Source organism: Eretmochelys imbricata, chromosome 18 (assembly GCF_965152235.1).
Source record: "Eretmochelys imbricata isolate rEreImb1 chromosome 18, rEreImb1.hap1, whole genome shotgun sequence".
NCBI lineage: Eukaryota > Metazoa > Chordata > Testudines > Cheloniidae > Eretmochelys > Eretmochelys imbricata.
In genome coordinates, this window is record NC_135589.1 from 15720313 (window position 1) to 15740643 (window position 20331).

The 20331-nt window shown below is 46.5% G+C and overlaps 2 protein-coding genes across 2 annotated transcripts; both read left to right on the forward strand.

Annotated features, from left to right (window-relative positions):
- Positions 1-577: 577 nt before the first annotated feature.
- LOC144277065 (rho guanine nucleotide exchange factor 6-like) lies at positions 578-5312 on the forward strand. Its single transcript, XM_077837588.1, has 6 exons — positions 578-826; positions 1101-1179; positions 1440-1499; positions 1844-1990; positions 4270-4356; positions 5223-5312. The coding sequence occupies exons 1-6, from the start codon at positions 738-740 to the stop codon at positions 5310-5312; spliced, it is 552 nt and encodes a 183-aa protein (XP_077693714.1). The 5' UTR covers positions 578-737.
- A 595-nt stretch (positions 5313-5907) lies between these two features.
- LOC144276981 (rho guanine nucleotide exchange factor 7-like) lies at positions 5908-18651 on the forward strand. The gene is made up of 6 exons (XM_077837457.1): positions 5908-6030; positions 7976-8122; positions 10399-10485; positions 11439-11514; positions 12138-12214; positions 12869-18651. Exons 1-6 carry the CDS (start codon positions 5980-5982, stop codon positions 12938-12940), a joined length of 510 nt encoding a protein of 169 aa, XP_077693583.1. The 5' UTR covers positions 5908-5979; the 3' UTR covers positions 12941-18651.
- Positions 18652-20331: the final 1680 nt, after the last annotated feature.

The following is a 20331-nucleotide window of genomic DNA, read 5'->3' on the forward strand; positions in this document are numbered from 1 at the left end:
GAGGAGAGGGAAGAGATCTCTCCACCCAGAGATCCATCTTGGTTCTGCCTCTGTTTGCCAGCACCTCCTTCCCATGCCTTCTTCTACCCTCTGCGCTAGTGGGCTAATTAGTTCTTTAGTCCTCCCCCAGCCCATTCTGATGCACTAATTAGGCATAGTCAGGGCCACCTGGGCGGGCGGGTGGTGGTCGGGGAATAATTGGTGTTTACATGAGCAGTTGGCTCAGTTGTTGGTTCCTAGCACCCTGCCACAGCCTCGCTAGTTGGAAATTGTCCCCAGATCCTCCCTTTCATCACGTGATTCCTAGTTGTACCCCCAGGCTTGCCACGCTGCTGGGGCTGCTGTGCTCGGCATCCTCCGGCTGTGTATTAAAGGTCGCTTTCATCCTTTATTTTGGTTGGGTTTTACAGTCAAACTGTCACATTTGCTTATCTCCCCCCTCAATTTCTTTAGCCGGAAGCTGTGACGCTGGGGGATGGGAGAGGAAAGGTTTTCAGACCAACAGGAAACACTTTTACATCTCAGATGCTGCTGCCTCTACCCCAAGCATATTCTTAATGAGCAAGTAAGCGGATGGGCACAGCCCTCTCTCCTCCCGCCATCTGCGCTGTCTCCTCATGCTTACGGACCGTTTGTTAGGGACAAGGTCGGCACGTCAGCCTGCGATTTCGGACTTGACCCCGGGGGCTGAAGCGGCTGAGGGCAGGTGGCTGGCCTGGGGGAGCTGGTGAGAAGAGATGGGGTGCTGTAGCATGAGCGCCCGGCGAGCTGCGTCGGCAGGGGCATGCCAGGATGAGATGGAGCTGCTGGAAATAGGTGGCAGCAGGTAGGCAGTGTGTCTTTGAATCTGGGCGTTCGGAAGGGGCCAGGTGGCCTTGCTGGATACACAGAGGTTACCTTCCAGCTAGAGCCCGCTGGAATACTCCTAGCAATCAAGCAGTTAAAAGCTGAAATGCCCATGTCAGAACTGAGTCTCCTGCCTGAACATGACATTAATGGTTCTGTCCGTGTCACAACCTAGCGAAACCCCATAGGATAAGTGAATAAAGGAACCTCTCCTATTCATCTTCCGTTTCCCATCCCTTCCTCTCCCACGACAGAAAATGGTCCATTTCAGAACCTCAGAGTGAAGGCTCCCTCCATCTCAGGGACCCCGTGACCACGACAGAGACAGGAGGTGTGAGTATAAGCAGAACCTCACAAGCCAAGAGTCACACCTAGAGTCAGGTAGGAGAGTCCGGGCCTGTTTATTTCAAGGGGGCATGGTGTCATCATCACCACTTAGGCTTTTCCACTCCAGTAAGGTGCCTGACACCATTACATGGATAAGCCCTGAGCCCCAAACAGCGATGAACGGTTCTCACTATCTCAGGGTGTGGGGAGGACTTTTCCCCTCCAGTTTTACACAGTCATACGAATCCACACATTGTTTCTTATAGAACCTGAGGCTAGCTGAAGAGGAAGATTTTCAGGGGAGGATCAGAGAGCTGAACCCAGAGGTGAGTCTAACGCCATTATGATTTGTGTCAGGGTAGCTCCTAGAGGCCACAGACAGGGTCAGATGCTGGGCGCTGTCCCCAGGAGCACCTCACAATGCTCTTCACCCCATTGTACACAGAGACATCTCACAGTAGATGAATGGCAAGCGCTGGGAGCTGAATCCAGGTCTCCTGAGTCTCAGTTCAATCCAAGACCATCCCTTCTGCTCTGAACCTTACATCCAAACACCTGAGCAATGTCAAAGAGTTTGCACCTAGATTCCATGGGTTCCACCTGCTGTTTCCATATGTGTTTCAGGATACTTCCCACCAGGCTAATAAAGAGATATTGTTTTTGCTTCCAGGCAGAAGTGTTGTGGGGGAGAACACAGGAGGAACTAAGGAACTTCCTATTCACACAGCCCATCACTGGCTGGGAAGGGAAGAGCATCCACTCTCTTGGGGAAATAGTATGGTCCTCGCTGGTTCTTATGCGCAGCTGTCACATGGAGGTAACCATCTCATCCTATCTGCACCTTCTGTCTCTTTAGCAAGGGATTTCCCAAATGCACAGGGGGAAGGGAGGGGAAAGCAATGTATTTTTAAATGGTAGGAGGAGAAAGACTGGGGTAATTTGGTCCTCGGGCCCACAACAGGATCTGCTATCATGTTATTGTGGAAAACAGATCCTGTCAAATTAACTTGATATTTTTTTTTTTTATAAGCTTACAAGTTTGGTTGATGAAAGTATTATGTTGATGTAATATACTTAGACTCCTGCAAGGCATTTGACCTTGTACTGCAAGACCTTGTGATGAAAAATCTAGAACCATATAAAATTAACATGGCCCACATTAAATGGATTAAAAACTGACTAACTGATAGATCTGAAAATGTAATTATAAATGGGGAATTGTCATTGTGCAGGTCTGTTTTTAGTGGGGACCCACAGGGCTAGGTTCTTGGCCCTACGCTATTTATCATTATTTATCAGTGACCTGGAATAAAACATAAAATTAACACTGATATAGTATGCAGATGACACAAAAATTGGGGAAGTGGTAAAAAATGAAGAGCACAGGTCACTGATTTAGAGTGATCCAGATCACATGGTAAAGTGGGGCCAGCAAATAATATGCATTTTAATATGGCTAAATATAAATGTATATATCTGGAAACAAAGAATGTCGGCCATACTTACAGAATGGGGGACTCTATCCTGAGCAGCAGTGACTCTGAAAAAGATTTAGGTGTCATGGTGGATAGTCAACTGAACATGAACTTCCAATGCAATGCTGTGGCCAAAAGAGCTAATGGGATCCTGGGATGCCTAAGCAGGGGAATCTCAAGTAAGAGAAAAGAGGTTATTTCACCTCTATATTTGGCACTGGTGCGACTGTTGCTGGAATCCTGTGTCCCGTTTTGGTGACTACAATTCAAGAAGGATGATGATAAATAGGAGAGGGTTCAGAGAAGAGCCATGAGAATGAGTAAAGGACTAGAAAACTTGCCTTATAGTGACAAACTCAAAGAGCTCAATCTATTTATCTTAAAAAAGAGAAGGTTAAGGGGTGACTTGATGACAATCTATAAGTACCTACATGGGGAACAAATATTTAATCACGAGCTCTTCAATCTAGCAGACAAAGTTATAACACAATCCAATGTCTGGAAGTTGTAGCTAGACAAATTCTGACAGAAAATAAGGTACATTTTTAACAGCGAGGGTTATTAACCACTGGAATAATTTACCAATGGTCATGGTGGATTCTCCATCACTGACCATCTTTAAATCAAGATTGGATGTTTTTCTAAAGGATACACTCTGGGACTTATTTTGAGGAAGTTCTCTGTCCTGTTTCATACATGAGGTCAGACTACATGATCACCATAGTCCCTTCTGGTTTTGGAATCTATAAACCCCACTGCAGAATTGGAGCCATACTTTGCTAGGAGGGAATTTGGGACCGCTAGCAAAAGGTAAAAAATTCAGCTTTTTCCACCAAGGTCAGCTAAAGGTGGACAGGTCTCACATAAGCTTCTTAGAACTGGTTGACATTTTTCATTCAAAATGTTGTGTTGATGACATTTTGTTTGTTTAAATGGAAATATCCATGTTCAAAGAATTTTGAGATGTTTTAATGAAAAATCAAAAAATATATATGTTTTTTATCTAGTTTTCTGGCACAAAAAAAAAAAAAAGACTTTGGATTTCATTGTTTCAGGAATAAAAAAACATTTCCAGACCAACCGTAGGGTTTCCCCCTTGTTATTGTCTCCAATAACATGACAAATAAATTGTCTCTCTGTAAGATCTGCATGGGATCACAACTGAATGAATTCCAGCTGAAAAAAGCCAGCCTGATATCTCAGGTCATGTCTACCCGGGAGCTCTCAGGGAAGTTAAGGCGGACAGAGGCAGCTAAAAAGGGGATAAATAATATCTAAACTCCTTGTCTCACAGCAGCGTTGTGCTTAATTCATTCGTGTTTGAGATCCTCAGAGGAAAGGTGCTATAGAATGGCAATGTATTCATAGGAGCAAGTTGCTTGACTTTTGGCTCACCCTGGGCCATCTGCTACATTACACAGCACAACTCATAGCTCCCTTCTACGGCCCTTAAACAATCTGACCTATTGGAACTGGGAGCACGTATAGATATATGAAATACTGCAGTGATGCAGAACGGGTAAAGCAAGGAGCTTGGGGAAATTTAATCTCGATCATATTTTATTTTAAATTTGTCTTAACATTTTAGGACAATGATGATAATAAAACCTTATTTCCACAGGAGATGTCTGAACAGTACATTGTGCTGTTCCCCTTCCAGCTGTTGATTCTATCAGTGGATCACATGAAGAAGATGTTTATCTACCAGGTAAAACACCGGGTTCCCTTTGTACAGTGTAGAGCCCCTGTTCGTTGGAGCACTGGGCTTCATCCATCAAGGCACCAAGCTATCCCTTTGCTGAACGTCTGTGGCACAAATACAGTAACTAAATATCAGAACAGGGGCTCAACTAGAAAACTCTCTAGCTACAAAAGGAGTGTCCCAATCTGTGGGACTTCAAAGCAGAGGAAATCAGAGGGAGTCCAGGCCTGACCATCATCAGGTCATGATGATGAGGGAACAGACAACAGAAGGGAGAGAAGGAATCACAGATGTATAGAATTATGAGTTACAGCAGCCAAATCAAAGAGTAGGGCATATGGCCCAAAGCTTGGGGTGTGCCACCCTGGCAGGGTGATGGGGGGGAGGCGCACAGTAGGCATATGAATTAGCATGGGGAGCCCTTTAACACCACATGGTAGTGTTGAATAATAGCAATACCCACTCTTCGAGTCACTTTCCATCCCTAGATCTCAAAGCAGAGCTAGAGTTCATCCACAGATCCTTTACAAAGGACATCAGTATCATTATCTCCATTTTACAGATGGGGAAACTGAGGCACAGAGCAGAGCAATGACTTGCCCAAGGCCACCGGCAGAGCCAGAAATCGAACCCATGTCTCCTGAGTTCCAGTCCAGTGCTCTAGCAGCTAGGTGATGCTGCCTCCCTTGAAAGAGCTGGGCCCACGTGGCATTTAATTTTTCTGAAGTGAGGGACCAGCTTTCAGGAGGCAGGGAAACACTGGATGTGGGGGAAGTAGAGTCTAGTGTTATGGGAGAGTGTGTGACTGAGAGAGGGCAGAGAGGAGGGAGTCACAATGATTGCTTTCTAACAGTAATTCCCCATTGCTGCAGGGCCTGCTTCCGCTCGCGGGGATGAGTGTGAGGGATGTGCCGAGTGACACTGGCTGCATGTTTGAAATGACTGGTAAGCCTTCTCTCTAGACGCCCGTGAAAGGCTTAAACAGATGGAAGATCCTCTTGTGATGACCAGGGAAAGAGGGCCCCTTGTTCCTCTGTGTTCATTCCAGGCACCACCTCATCCCTATTCCTGTGAACAGGGGAGCCCATGCTGACCACATGCAATGGGGCTAAGGCCCAGGCAGGGCTAGGGGCATTGAAATTCCCAGTCTTCACATGTAAATGCAGCAGCCACTGATTCTCAAGCCAGCAAAGCTTCACTGTTAACTGTGACCCTTGTGCTAAAGTCACCCTAAATGATAGATCCTCCTGAATCTGCTCCCTCAAAGTGCTGAGCCCACCTGTTAGAGGCCAGTGTCTTTTCAAGCTGAGCAGGACAATTGTCTAGTTCTGATGGGGACTAGCCCAGAACCCACCATCATGGACCACAAGACGGGGATGAGCTTGTCTCAGCATCCGGAATAGAACTGGTCCCAAAGGAGGTGTCTGCAAGGCTGGCTACCAGCTTGTGAAGTCTTGGGGTGTTGGGAGGAATTCACCCATCAGACTCAGAGGCAGTTCTGTCTTCTTCCTGGCATGCCAGAGCTGTGTGTTTCCTTCCATAGGGCCCATGATAGAATCCAGGATCATCTCATGCCTGAGTCCAGCTGAATTCCACATCTGGGTTCTCAGCATCCAGAGGCACATCAAGATGTCAAATGCTCACTATCCAGCCCACCCCAGCAATATCATTCCTTTCCTGGTGAGGCTGCCCTGCTAGAGGTGGTGGGTAGAGCCCAGAGTAGATGCGGAGTGAATGGGATGGGGGCAAGAAATGTTAGTGGCTCCTGAGTGCGGAGAGACTGAAGTCCTCTGTGCACTCCCAGGTGGGGGTATGACTCACCGAGGCCAGAAACAAAATATCAGAGCGATAGACCCCAGGCCCATCAGCTGCAGCGAGCCCTGCCACCCCAAGCACAACCCTGTGCTATCTGAACTGACAATTAACAACCTGTTTTAGTGGCTGGGGGCAGACTCTAGAGGGAGATGTGACCCCTTCCTCAAAGCCAGTGTACACCCTGAGGATACCACACATCCATCATAGGCTGTGGAGAGCAAGTCTTGCTAAACACACTATGAACTTTCATACCGCTGGCATTTAGTTTTTCTAACTGGCTGAGACACATTCAGCAGAACGACTGGTTTTCTGAGGCACAGAAGGGGGCTGTGACTGACTGACCACAGGGAAATAGTTAGTCAGCCCAGACATTTAACCTTCCCATTAGTTACTGTCCCAAAAAGGAAGATTTGGTCTGAAGTGTCTACTGGCCTGTACCATACAGAGTCTCATAAGACACAACACAATGCCATGAAGTGCTACCAGAGGACAGGCGTACACTGAAGTTGAGAAGAGTCATGCATTTGGATGCTACTGCGGGGTGACATATTTTAACGCAGTGAATATTCTTAAGGCTTTTCATCCAGTCCTCCCCTTCAAATTCTGTCTTCATGTTTCTAATTAGGAAAAGTTCAGGTAAGCCCAGACCCAGCCTAGTCCCTCACTCCTCTCTCAAGCCTGATCACCTGAACGTTCAAATAAGGGTCCTCTTCTTCCAAGCACCCACTTAGTGTGAGGATGTTTCAGGACCTGTTCAACCAGGCCCACAGGTTACCTCACAAACCCAAGGAAAGCCGACAAACCCACTGCTCACTCCGAGTTCTTAGATCTTATTCCCCTTTTTAAGCAATAACAAACCTAGCAGTCCTATTACGGTGACAGGGACTTTCCTTATTTTCCCTAAACACCCCCAAAATACAACAACAGGGTGTTCAGATCTTAAAATTCTTTGCTAATCAATGATCCACTAGATATAGATTAGACCTTTATTGTGTGATATGGGGTAAGCCCACCTAACCAATGTGTAACTCCCTTACCAGCTCATCCCCCTTCCAGCAACCCAACCTGTCCATCACTAAGTCTCCCTTTCCACACCAGTGCAGCAAGACCAAGGCACCACTTGATTGTCCCCACTGCTCCTATGTGCTAAAACGTAGCTGTGCAGTAGGGCTTACAGACTACACGGGGGACTGAACAACCTGGAGTGTGTAAAAATCTCAGGGATGGGGAAAGACTGGGCCAGGGTGGTTGGTTGGTGGGAAAGGTTTTGACTAAATCTTTTTCTCGAATCTCCCAACGAGGGAGGGGTGTTCAGGCTTATTCTTATGCCATTTAGAGACAGGCCTGCATCAGAACTCCGGGCCCAAAGCGCTTTGAATTTTTGGGAAAATTCTCATTTGGATCAGGCCCATTTCTATAACTGGCCCAAAACAGAACCTCACATCACACGAAATGTTCCCTCCCAAACCTGGGGGAAGTTTAGCTTCAGATGCAAATTTATCCATATGGACCCCATTCCTGTAGTATCTAAGCACTTCACAATCTGTAATATCTTTAGCCTCACAACATCCCCGTGAGGCAAAGCAGTGCTAATATCCCCGTTTCACAGATGGGAAACTGAGACACAGAGTGGCTGCGTGACTTGCCCAAGGTCACACAGGAAGTCTGGGGCAGAGAAGGGACTCGAGCTCAGCTCTCTTAAGTCCTATGCTAATACCATAACAAGTGCAACATTCATCTAACACCTTCAAGCTGCTAACACTTCTATTTTTATTCCCTTCTGTGTTGCATTCTGATCTGTCTCGGAAAGGTTCCATGTGATGAGCAGTGGAAGAAACGGAAGCTGATGAAGCATCTGGTTTACACCACCATTCTGAAGTGGGAGGGGAAACCCATCCAGCACCTAGGACGGATACACTACCTGGCCATGGTGCAGGTGGCTTATGCCAGCATGGGGGTAATGTACAGCATCTATTGCTCTAGAACATGTGGATCACCTTAGAAGGACTGGAAGCAACTGGAGCTTGGGTTCACATGGAGTCACTGGACTAAGATAGCCTGGGGTCCTAGCTAGATGAGTGCATATGGAAACTACAGCTGGTCAGGAATTTTTCAGCCTACCAGTTTTTCATCATAAAATGCCGATACCTCAAAACCAAAACTGTTTGAGAAACATACATTTCTGAAATGAGAAGTGTTGGGGGTTTTTGAGGCTAGATGACTTTTTCATTTCAAAATTTTAGTAAATTTAGAGTAAAACAAAATTTAGAAGGGTGGAAATGTGAAAAATAAAATAAAACACTTCAAAATGGTCAAAACAAAATTAACCCAAACTGGAATTTTGTCACTGTTTGTTGGTTCACAAGAAATTTTGAGATTACAATGTTTCTTCCCAATTTAAAATGGCAGAACTTTTCTAAATCTCAAGAATTCTCATGGGCTGGGAAACCCTAAATGAATCATCAATGACTTTGGCTTGTGCAACATTATTCCATAAGCAATCTAAAGGAAAGCAAATGTCAGCCAAATAGGCTAGTGAAAAAGGATCCCACAGTACCAAAGAGACAAGCATAGATGATTTATGTATATGTAAAATATCCCTCGTAAGGTACCAAATACCTCTGTAACTGTGATGTAGTGTTAGGTACATACCTACACAAACACACAGACACACTGCATTTACATGCAGCTATCTGTGACGGAGGAAATGACAACACAGATTCTAAACTGGTCAGTTTCATAAGCATTTAAATGCCTTGTTGTTAGGATTCCCTCCCCCCTCTGAACTCTAGGGTACAGATGTGGGGACCCGGATGAAAGACCCCCTAAGCTTATTTCTACCAGCTTAGGTTAAAACTTTCCCAAGGCACAAATTCTTTGCCCTTGGAGGGTACTCTGCCACCACCAAGTGATTTAACAAAGGATCAGGGAAAGGACCACTTGGAGTTCCTATTCTCTCAAAATATCCCCCCAAGCCCTTACACCCCCTTTCCTAGGGAGGCTTGAGAATAATATCCTAACCAATTGGTTACAAAGTGATCACAGACCCAAACCCCTGGGTCTTAGGACAATAGAGAAATCAGTCAGATTCTTAAAAGAAGGATTTTATTTAAAAAAAGGTAAAAATCACCTCTGTAAAATCAGGATGGAAAATAACTTTACAGGGTAACAAAAGATTCAAAAAAACAGCAGAACTTCCTCTAGGCTTAGTTTCAAAGTTACAAAAAACAGGAGTAAACCTCCCTCCGGCAAAGGAAAAATTCACAAGCAGAACAAAAGATGATCTAACATGCCTTGCCTGGCTTTTACTTACAATTTTTGTAATATGAGAGACTTTTAGGATGGTTTATAGGAGAAGGAGTTTTCTGACCTGATGCTTCTCTGCTTCCCAAGAGAACACACAAAACAGAGCCTCCCCCCTCCGCAAGATTTGAAAGTATCTTCTTTCCCCATTGGTCCTTTTGGTCAGGTGCCAACCAGGTTATTTGAGCTTCTTAACCCCTTACTGGTAAGGAGGAATTCTAGGCTACCCTTAGCTGTATGGTTATGACACTTGTGTATTCTCTATCATATATACTGTAGAGGATGTTGTCATGTATTTCTGTCCCAGATATGGACTGGCTACAGAGCTTGCGGATACGCACCAGATGTGTTCATCATAAAATCCTTTAGTGCTCTGCCAGGTATGGCTAAGGCTAGCTTTAATAAGGTATTTTGCACATCATGCCACCTAGTGGCTGAACAGTATAATCATAGAATATCAGGGTTAGAAGAGACCTCAGGAGGTCATCTAGTTCAACCCCCTGCTCAAAGCAGGACCAATCCCCAATTTTTGCCCCAAATCCTTAAATGGCGCCCTCAAAGATTGAACTCACAACCCTGGGTTTAGCAGGCCAATGCTCAAACCACTGAGCTATCCAGTGCAATAAATGCAGCCTACCATTCCATGACAGATGACCTGCCAATATTTTATATTTTGTAGCTATGGCAAACAAAAGGAAAATACCTGCTGTGGGGTGTGTGATTAGGATGAATGAATGCTTGAAAGTGACCCTGTGATTTAGGCCATGTCTACACTACGACATAAACTCATAGCGTAGACCAGGCCCAAGGGTCTCTCTCCACACCCATTTTACATCACTACACATTCTGCCTTCAAGCTAAGACTGCCCTATTAAGCACAAATTAGTGACTTCACTGTCTCCAAGCTGTGCTACGTACCTCTCTCTGCAGGACTTTGAAGAGAGGCTGCTGGTACTGTTTCCAGAAGATCTGGTTTTCCTCTCCGTAGACAGAGAGAGAACCGGCATTGCGTATAAGGTAAATAATGAAAGGGTGGGGGGAGGATTGACTTCGGAAGAATTTTACTGAGCCTGTAGTGCATTGCTAAATGAGAGCTAAGGGGGGAATCCAAGAACCACCCTACAGGTGTTGGAAGCAGAGGGGTTGATTAGGGTGGCCCAGGGAGGAATAACGAGGAGTTATGGGATGAAGCTGAGCTAAGGAAAACTTGAAGTGAATATCAGGAAACATGTCCTAACAATGAGGGAATCTTCTCCCAGATGTGGAAACCACCATGCTTGGGATATTTAATACTAGACTGGGCAATCCTAGTCTGAGGAGATGCACGCGGTGACTTCACACGCCTTCTCGTTTCCCCCACCTCTTCTCTGACTCCAGGACTTGGCAATTCCTAGTAAGCCTCTGTTAGAATCCTTAAAAATCAGCGTGGTGGTGTATCAAATGGCCTCTGATCTCCATTTCTGCCCTAGCTCAGAGCTAACCCCCAGGAGGCAAAAGGGAACTTCAGCTCCTAAACTTCAAAGCAGTCGCCACATGGGTTGGCATCTGTACTGCTGAGTAACAGAAACAGAGCAGGACAAGGTAGGTGAGCCAATATCTTTTATTGGACCAACTTCTCACCCACCTTGTCGAATACCCTGGGACCGACACCGCAGCAACAGCGCTGCAGAAACAGAGGCAGTTGCTTTCCAAGGAGCTGCAATCATAAGAACATTGCTGCAGCTTCTGCTCTGGATGCAACAAAAATAACAAGAAGAAACCACAGGGCCAGGGCTGGGTCCTAAATATCCATATTTGCTAAATGGACACAAACATGCGAAGCCTAGCTAGATATAGCCTGCCGCTCCTACTGGATACTAGCAGCTTCTCTAACATAGTACAGCATGAACATCGTTAGAGGGCTCATGTAGAGGGATGCTACCCTGTGCCTATACGCTGCCGGCATTTCCTCTTTCCTTTTCTCTTTGAAGGGAAAACTCCCACTCGCTGGGATCCAGGCAAAGGAGAAATCTGCTGTCCTGGGGAGACTGGAATTTGAAATCACAGGTACGCCAGGGATTGACGATCGTGGTGAGGGGTCTGAGAACTGATTGTGCCGTGAGGATTTTTGCATTGCCATGGAGTCAGCTGTCCCGTCCGTAACTGTTTAGTCCAGGCCTGTGGTAAGGTGGCCCCAGGTGAGGACACTAGGCTGGACAGGCTGTTTAGCTAATGGGGCTACAGGATCCGTCTGGGTCCAGCAGCCTCACTGAAGAATCCTCTTCCTAGTCATTAGCTGAGCCTTGCCTCTTCTCTACTACAAGAGACTCTAGCTACATAAAATTAGCCTCCTTTCCTGTCCACACCCCTCGGCTCAGGCTTCACCCAACCCAGGCCGGAGCACTCCCCCACCCCAATGCACTTCCCTTGCTGCTGGCTATCAGGCTTTTATGGTCTTCTGTGTTCCCTGATTGGCCCATCTGCTCTGGCCCTGCCTCATTACTCCACCCCGTACACCTGTGAGAGGTCTGAGCAGGTTGGGGGGGGGTTAACTCTTTGCCTGCTGACACACAGCTAGAATACCTGTGCCCTCTCCCAGTGTATGCTGATAACACATGGGCCACGAAGAAGGACACGTGGACTATTCCTGCACCACAACGTTCTCACATGCCTCACTGTTCTCTTGGCAGGAAGCCTGATGGAACCGATCCTGGTCGCCTGCTCCACCGCTGAAGATTACGAAAAATGCCTCTTCTACCTACAAAAGGTCCTCGTCAGACATGACCCCCATACACCTTCTTTGCTCTGTGGCTGGTGTGGCTGCTGCTTTTCAAACCCTGGGACTTTCCCAACCTTATGCACAACTGCTTATCTGCCTCCTACTCCTTCTTCTCTCCCCACCCCCAATAAGGGTCCTCCATGATTCAAAACCAGTTAGCACTCAGAGTGACCATTCAGTTCCCTTGGAACTCATCCTCCCACCTAAAGGGTTCATCATGGGGGACCTCAATACTTTTTCCTAATCAGAATGTAAGTGTGTATCACATATAATAATCCTGGGGGTTTGAACTCCCCACCTCCCCTGCAGAAAGCATAAGCCGCTACAGCTTGACCTAAAGGGCAGAGACCGCTAGTTAGTCACTGTTCGTAGAGTCATATGCTCTGTGGATCATGCACAAAGGGAGACACATGGCACATACTGAACATTCGGCTGCCTCTGCACAATACTTGGGGTTCACAAAAGGGTGATGGTGAACTGGGCTGCAAGATTTTAACAGTAGAAAAGCTCTGAGCCCCTTGAGAACTTGAACTGAGACAGGCTGCACCTTTTCTGAATGCTTAAAATCTTAAAAGCGCTTAAAGTCTTTCCAGCAGCATTGCTGTGTTAGGGCATTAATCTGCTGACATCAATCTGTTCCAGCCTGAGCAAAACCTCGACACTGTGACTGTCCAGCCACCACCAATGGTACCAAAGAAATCGCTGCACCCTTAGAACTACGGAGCCTATGGAAAAGGCTAGCGCCCAGTGACAGCGCTGACTACAGGGGCCAAACTGATGGCTAAGGATGCTGGAGGAAGGAGCCCACCATTGGCAAAACTAGAGATGGACCAGAAACAACTTGAATCCAAACCCCTTCAGACTGAGAAGATTGAATTGTGAGTCCTCGATCTGAACCTACCCTGTGGGGTATGGTCCCTGGCTGGACTCATTCATTTGTGCACAGATTAGCTGCTGTTCCCGATGGCCTGTTGGAACCTCCTGGATATAATCCCAGTTGATCAGACTCCTGGGGGAGAAATCCTTCCTGGTTTGATCACTTTATTTATTGGCTGCTGCTTCTTGGAGAGAGAAATAACCTAAGGTATTGTGTAAATAGGATGACTAAAACCCATCAGCCCAAGCCTTGTGCAGAAGGGAGCATTCATGTTATAGAGTCATATCGTTTAAGGCCAGATGGAACCACTCAGTTACCTAGGCTGACCTCCCGTATAGCACGGGCTTCCAACACCTGCACATGAAACCCAGCACCCAGAATGAGAACAAAGTATCAGAGCCCAGAGCAGACTAGACCAGTATGTTCCACAGGCAGAGATTAGGAGAGATGGAGGTGCACCAGTACCTGAGGCCCCTGAAGTAGCCTGGAAATAATCAGGTGTGATATACCTGGATAATCCTGACTAGTGACCCACACCCACATGCTGCAGAGGAAGCTGAAACCCCCCCCGCCCCACACGGTCACTGCCAATCTGAGTTGGGGGCAAATTCCTTCCCGGCCCTACATATGGTGATCAGCTAGACCCTGAGCATGTGAGTGACAACCAGCCAGCCAAGAGTCTGAGAGAGAGAGAGTCCTCGGTGTCATGTCAGAGGCCTAGCCCTCCCCAGCCAATGTCCCCTCTCCGGCCATGGCCATCCTGTATGCTTCCAAGGAAGGAGATTGATAAAAAGAAAACCGGGATACATTGGGGAGCTGAGGGAATCCCTTCCTGACCCCTGCAGGTGGCTGGCTGAAGTCCTATGCATGAGCTTTTAGATGTAAATCAGAAGCGACCCCAAGGGCTGCCCAGCCCTGCCCCACACCCTCACAAGGAACCCCATCACACAATCCCACTCAAAAATTTGTCCAGATCTCTCTCAAAACTAATTAAGTTGTTTGCCTCACAGCTCCTATTGGGAGGCTGTCCCAGGACCTCACTCCTCGGATGGTTAGAAACCTTCTAATTCCCAGCCTGACCTGGTTCAGGGCCAGTTTATCACCATTTGTTCCTGTCCTAACATTGTCCTTTAGCTTAAATAGCTCTTCTCCCTCCCTGGTGTTTACCCTTCCCCTCTCCTCCTTGATGTGTTTAAAGAGAGTAATTGGGTCACTTCCCAGGGGTCCCCCGTCCTAGCTGTGGATTGGCTCCCTGAAACCACCAGCCTCTCGCAACACAAGCACTCCCTTCCAGGCTTCCACTGGCCTCACGCTCACTCTCTGCAGGTTAGCAATAAGCACACACCGACCTCAGTCCTCCGAGCATTCCTCTGGAGCAAGCAGCCTCTGGTCCACTGAAGACTCCCAGAACTCTCAGATCCATTATTCCCAAAGGAACAGTGTAACCTAGCTTGCAAAATTCAAGTCAGGAGCCCCACTTTACTGAGCACAATACACTTAGATATGGAGAGAGAGAGAGAGAGAGAGAGAAAACAAGAATACATTTATTATTAAAAACAGAGATTCAAGTGATCGTGAGTAAGAATATTGGCCACAAATGGTTACACAAAAACAAAATCATACCATACTTCCTAGAGCCTAAACTTAACTAACAATAACAAGGCATTCCCCTGTCCCCTACAAAATAGCTTATCCCGAGTCCTTTCCCCAGTATTTTCACCAGATGGATCGAGATCCCCTTTTCACAAAATCAAGCCTGCTGGCAGCTTGTCTTTCTGGAAGGAGCCCAGGGTTTCTTTCTGCTCCCCCAACTATACTAGAACAAACCTTTGATGGTCACCTTAAAATAGGGTACTCCCACCCACCCTGTTTACCTCTTCCTGCTACTTTCCTTCTGAAGCCTCCGCCAGCACTTCAACAGCATTTGACTCAGCGTGGTAATACGTTGTATTGTGTGACACGCGCTACCCTGTGGTCCACCAGGGAGAAGTTTGTCTCAAGACACGCTACCTTTCACTGACCTGCTTTTACCTACAGCCCTAGCAAACATATTTTTAGTATATATACACACTTCCTCACATATTCTCTGTCCATACATCTCACGATGATTAGGATGACCAGTGCAACAGAGGCTTCCAGTAGAGAACTACACCATCCCTTTTGATGAACCCATGGGATCCCTGTGCCCCTGTGTGCCCGTGCCCTGTGCCAGTTGGCATCAAGAGCATCCTTGAGTCACAGTAATCATATCTCCTTCTTTTGGCTAGGCCAAGCTCGTCCAGTTGTCTCTCATAAGATAGGCCCTCCATTCCTCTGATCATCCTAGTAGCTTTTCTCTGAATCTCTTCTAGTTTGAATTTATCTGCCATGAACATAGATCTGTCTCTTCCTGGTGTTGGTGTGAATCTGTTTTATGTCCATTCTTGCAGTTCCCTGTACATTATTCTCATTTTTCCTTAGGCTCTGGTCCTTGGCTATCTCTATCATCTCTTACTTTCTTCCGCAGGGACTGGCTTCCCTTCTTTCCTTCCTCACCACCGCATTGTCTGCCTGTTTCTCCTTCTCACACCCCAGTGCAGCAAACCTGTTACTCAAGCACCACTAGGGTTCTCTTCCTCTGCCTTGTTCTCATAGTCATGTCCTTCCATGGATCACCCTCCTCTTCTGGCATTTCACACTCCAGGTCCTTTTGTTCAGCAGGTGTCCGCACGTCTCAAGTTGTCTGTGTCACCTGCTCTCTCCTCTCCTGCATTATAGGAATCCTTGTCTGAATTCCATCATCTCCAGGGGCACCTCTAATCCTTGGATCTTCTCTGCCATGAGCTCTGTCAAGCGAATTTCATGCATAAGTAGCTTCCCGCAGATATCCACTCAAGGATGAAATACATCCTGCAGCTTCTGTATCTGACCATCTTCTTTGTCTTCTCCCCTCCTCAGGTCACTTCTAGTGCTGCCTCAGTAGCCATCGCCTTCCTTTCCTAGATCTTATTCCTAGAAAAAAAGAAATGGGGGACAACCCAAACTGCCACAGAAATGCTGATCTCCGCTGTTAGCTGCTAGCTGTTTGCAGTCAAGTTCGCTAGTGACTGGCTTTTAAACCTAACCAAGCGAGGTCAGCACCTCCCTTTCCATATTACATCCATATTTAGGAGCCTAAAGCAATGACCTGATTTTTAAAGGTGCTGAGTACCCACAGCTCCTATTGGCTACCATGGGACAACTCACATTACTCATGTAAGAGCTGAAGGATTGGGCCCTTAATTTTTGTTTCAAGAGCTACTCACAGTGTTTCCAGAACTCAGCGTGAATTCTCCATCCATAAGCCACTGGTCCAGGCTGTCATTTATAATGTTAACTGACCGCCCACCGTTTTGTTTCCTATCATAAACAACCAAGAGAGCTTCGGGTAACTCAGGAAATGGTGTCCGTTTCTAAGAAATTTGCCTTTGGGTCATAGCTTAATCAGACTTCTAGTCTGTTAATGACATTTTGTGTATTTTCCATAAACAGTAAAAGCTGCCTTGAGAGAGGCTTGAGGGATTGACAAATAACAGGTGCTGGACGGAGATGGCACTTCTGATAAAAAGAGAAGAACTACTGAACGCAATATGCTTGAGACATTCTAGGGGTCACTCTCTTAGGGTCAAGATAGTTTCCAGGGAGGGTAGAGTCTTGTATAGAATCATAGAACTGGAAGGGATCTTGAGAAGTCATCTAGTCCGTCCCCTGCACTCAAGGCAGGACTAAGTATTATCTTGACCATCCCTGACAGGTGTTTGTCAAACCTGCTCTTAAATATCCCCAGTGATGGAGATTCCACAGCCTCCCTGGGCAATTTATTCCAGTGCTTAACCACTCTGACAGTTAGGTTTTTCCTAATGTCCAACCTAAACCTCCCTTGCTGCAATTTAAGCCCATTGCTTCTTGTCCTATCCTGAGAGGTTAAGAACAACAATTTTTCTCCCTCCTCCTTGTAACAACCTTTTATGTACTTGAAAATACTATACATATACTTTTGTATAGGTGTCATTGTGTATTGTAGAGAGAGAGCTCTCTGAACGGAAACCGTAATGTATGAAGATTCTTTGCCTAGGGACTCTGAATGGGTAACCTTTGTTTTCTTTGAACCACATCTCAATCATCTGTTGCTGAAATGCCCCAGGAGTTACAATCACACACAGTTAGGGGTTTCCCCGCCGGAATCAGAACCATGAGACGCCAAGAAATGAACTGATTTTTTCATCAGTAATAAGTCCTTGGGCAAGCAGTTAGATAGGTAGGAAGTAGAAATGTTTCTTGAGCCAGGCATAAAGTGGATGGGCCACTCTGCAAACTGCCCCCAGGTACTGTAGCTGTGTTCAATGCATCAGTACGAACAGACAGCGCCACCTGCTAGTCCATCAAAAGTTGAGACTGTTCTCCTAGTCCCCAGCCTATCAAACAGTTTTGCTTCTCCGTCTTGACCACGTTAGCATTATCTAAGCACTGTTCTCCAGCTCTGATGGTACTAAGTAGCTGGAAAGCTGGCTTTCCCAGCTGCCTGGAAATCCCCATTTCCTAAAGCAGAGGGGGTGGTGGGAGGGAGGGCTTGTTAGAATAGTAGATGATACTGCTGGGTTGGACTGTTGGCAGAGCTGTTGGAGGGCACAGACAGGGCCAGATTAATGTTATGAGGGGGCCTAAGGCTAATGGGAGGAAAGGGCCTAAGAATGACATATTGCAAAAAAAATGATGATGTCATCAAACATTTCTCTACAGACATATTTACATATTCTTTATTTATGTAAAATTAACAAGTTTATTCTACTCTCACAACGCTCAATTCTTCAAATAGATACTTCTGAGTAAGAGGTAGCACGAGGGATGCGACGCTATCCTTCTCCTGGGCCTCCTTCCTCCGAGCTAGTGGGGTGCTCCTCTGTATGAGGGTGGACACTGCACCGTCCCCCATCCTGCTCACCTCTTTCAGGTTTGCGCTTCTACCCTCAGCTCTCCTTCTGCACAGTGCAAAGCCAAGCCCTTTCCCCCAAGCTATGATCTTTACACCACATACCCCATCTCACTCTGACTGCACTCTGGGAGGTTTTTTGTTGTGTAAAAGAAAACCACTCAGGAGTAAAATCCACTGAAGTAGAGGAAGTAGTAGTGGGAAAATGACATTGAGTGGCATTGTATTTTAGGCTGTCCTGCTCTGAAAGCTGCATCCCAGTGTTGCAGTGGCTGAGGACAATGAATTACTGTTTTCACATTAAACCCAAATACTATTTGTGGATCATACCCAGTTTGTGTAGTTAATCTCCAGTGATTCACCACATCAGGCCATTCTGTCACCAAGCTCTTCCACAATTAGAATCATATAATAGAATCATAGGACTGAAAGGGACCTCGAGAGGTCATCTAGTCCGGTCCCCTGCACTCATGGCAGGACTAAGTATTATCTATTCTGGAATGTGTGATCAGCAGCTCTGACACGAGGTTTTTTAAGCATGAGTTCTGTGTGCACCAGCCCCCTATGGTTTGCATTTGTTTGTTTTAAACTTTCTGTAAGAAAAAGGTAACAGCTAGGAGTGACACAGATCTTTAGATGGTTGGCCGGTCATAATATTTAGCACTTCTGTACTATGTTAGCTCTTCAGAATCACTGTACAAATATTAAACAAACTTAATCTTAAGAGTTTCAGCTTTCGAATGACTAGGAGTTGACAAAACAGAGCTATTCCCTGTTGTGTTCTCTGCCCACCTGAACAAAAAGACTTCACTGAAAATCAGCATCTTAAAAGTACCATTAAGGATCTTTCAAAAGAACAGTCCAACCAAGACTGCTGTAGTTACACCCTTGCTATATCAGATGTGGTTTTTGTTGAAGTCTGGTGTAGAATGAAGGGTGAGCTTCCTGTTTCCTTTGCCTGTGTAAATCAAGCAGACCTTGCTTATTTTTTTCCCTTAAAGTGCTCAGAGTTTAGGGGAGGACAGTGAATGAGATTCTGTTTATACCAGGTGTGAAAAGGCAGAAGGGACCAAAATCTATTCTTGTGCAAAAATCTGTTCTCCATGAAGTCAATAAGGCTACACAGGTGTAACGGTCAGCAGGAACTGGCCTGTGTTCTCCTTCCCTTCTCGAATCACAGCCCATGCTTACCCAGTGTTTTCCACTTGGGGAAGAAGTTCGTTTGAGTTGGGGCAGAAAAATGAGGACTAACTTCAGGGTTATTTACCTGTAAGTTTTTGGAATGAAACTCAAAAGAAATCAAATGTGAGGTAACTTTATGATGGATTGAACTGCTAGAGAACCAGCAAATGGACAGAACCTGCCTTTAGCCTATTCCGCCAGTCTTTCTATCATAGTCTGCTAAGAAGTGGATTTAAAATCCTTGCGGGAGAGGGGAGGGAGAAACCTACAACATTGTGTGTTCAGCTTCCTCCAGGGCTTTTGCAACCCGTTAAAAGTACAATGATGTGTTGGCCTGTGGAACTAGGCTGAACATGAGGGAATAACTTGGTGGCCTGTACATCCCAGTACAGAAAAATACATCAAAGAAAAAAATTGAATGTCTTTGATTTTTAGTACAGTTCAATACAGTGTTGAACATTACACAGGGCATCATAACTCTGAAGCCCTTCAGTGGAAGGTTCTGTAAAAGTTAAAGGACTGGTATCCAGAATGGGATGTTTGGTTTTGTTTTTCCTACACAGTGTGGGGGAATTCATTCCTTATACATGGGAGGGGCAATCGTTCTGGCTGGAGCTGGATAGTGTGTGTGCAGGTTCTGTGCAAACTTCCCCGCATGACCGCTCTGGTACTGCTGCTTCCCCGCGCCACTCACCAGTTGTCCAGGAACGGGACCCAGCACACACAGAAGATGACGGTGACGAGCACTAGGCCCCAGTGCCAGCCTCAGCAGAGGAGAGGGACAGAGGGAGCTTCTTCCCTTCCTGACAGCTAAGCAAAGATCAGGAGAAATCGGAAGTCGGAGGGTCTGGGAGTGGGGTGGGGAGGGGGCAATGCCACGGCTGGCACGGGTTCCTGTGGTAACCGGATTTTTAGTGTCCGGTCACCAGTGTTAACCGGATCCCTGGCGGTGTGTTCCTGCAGAGCGGTGCTGGCTGAGCTCCTGCCAAGCCGCAGGGGGCTGCTTTGCCTTTCCTGCTGGCAGGAACTCTCCAGCAGGGCTGCGTGAGCAAGCTTGCTCACCGTTACCCGGCCCTGGCCGTGCCCCCGCCTGACCAG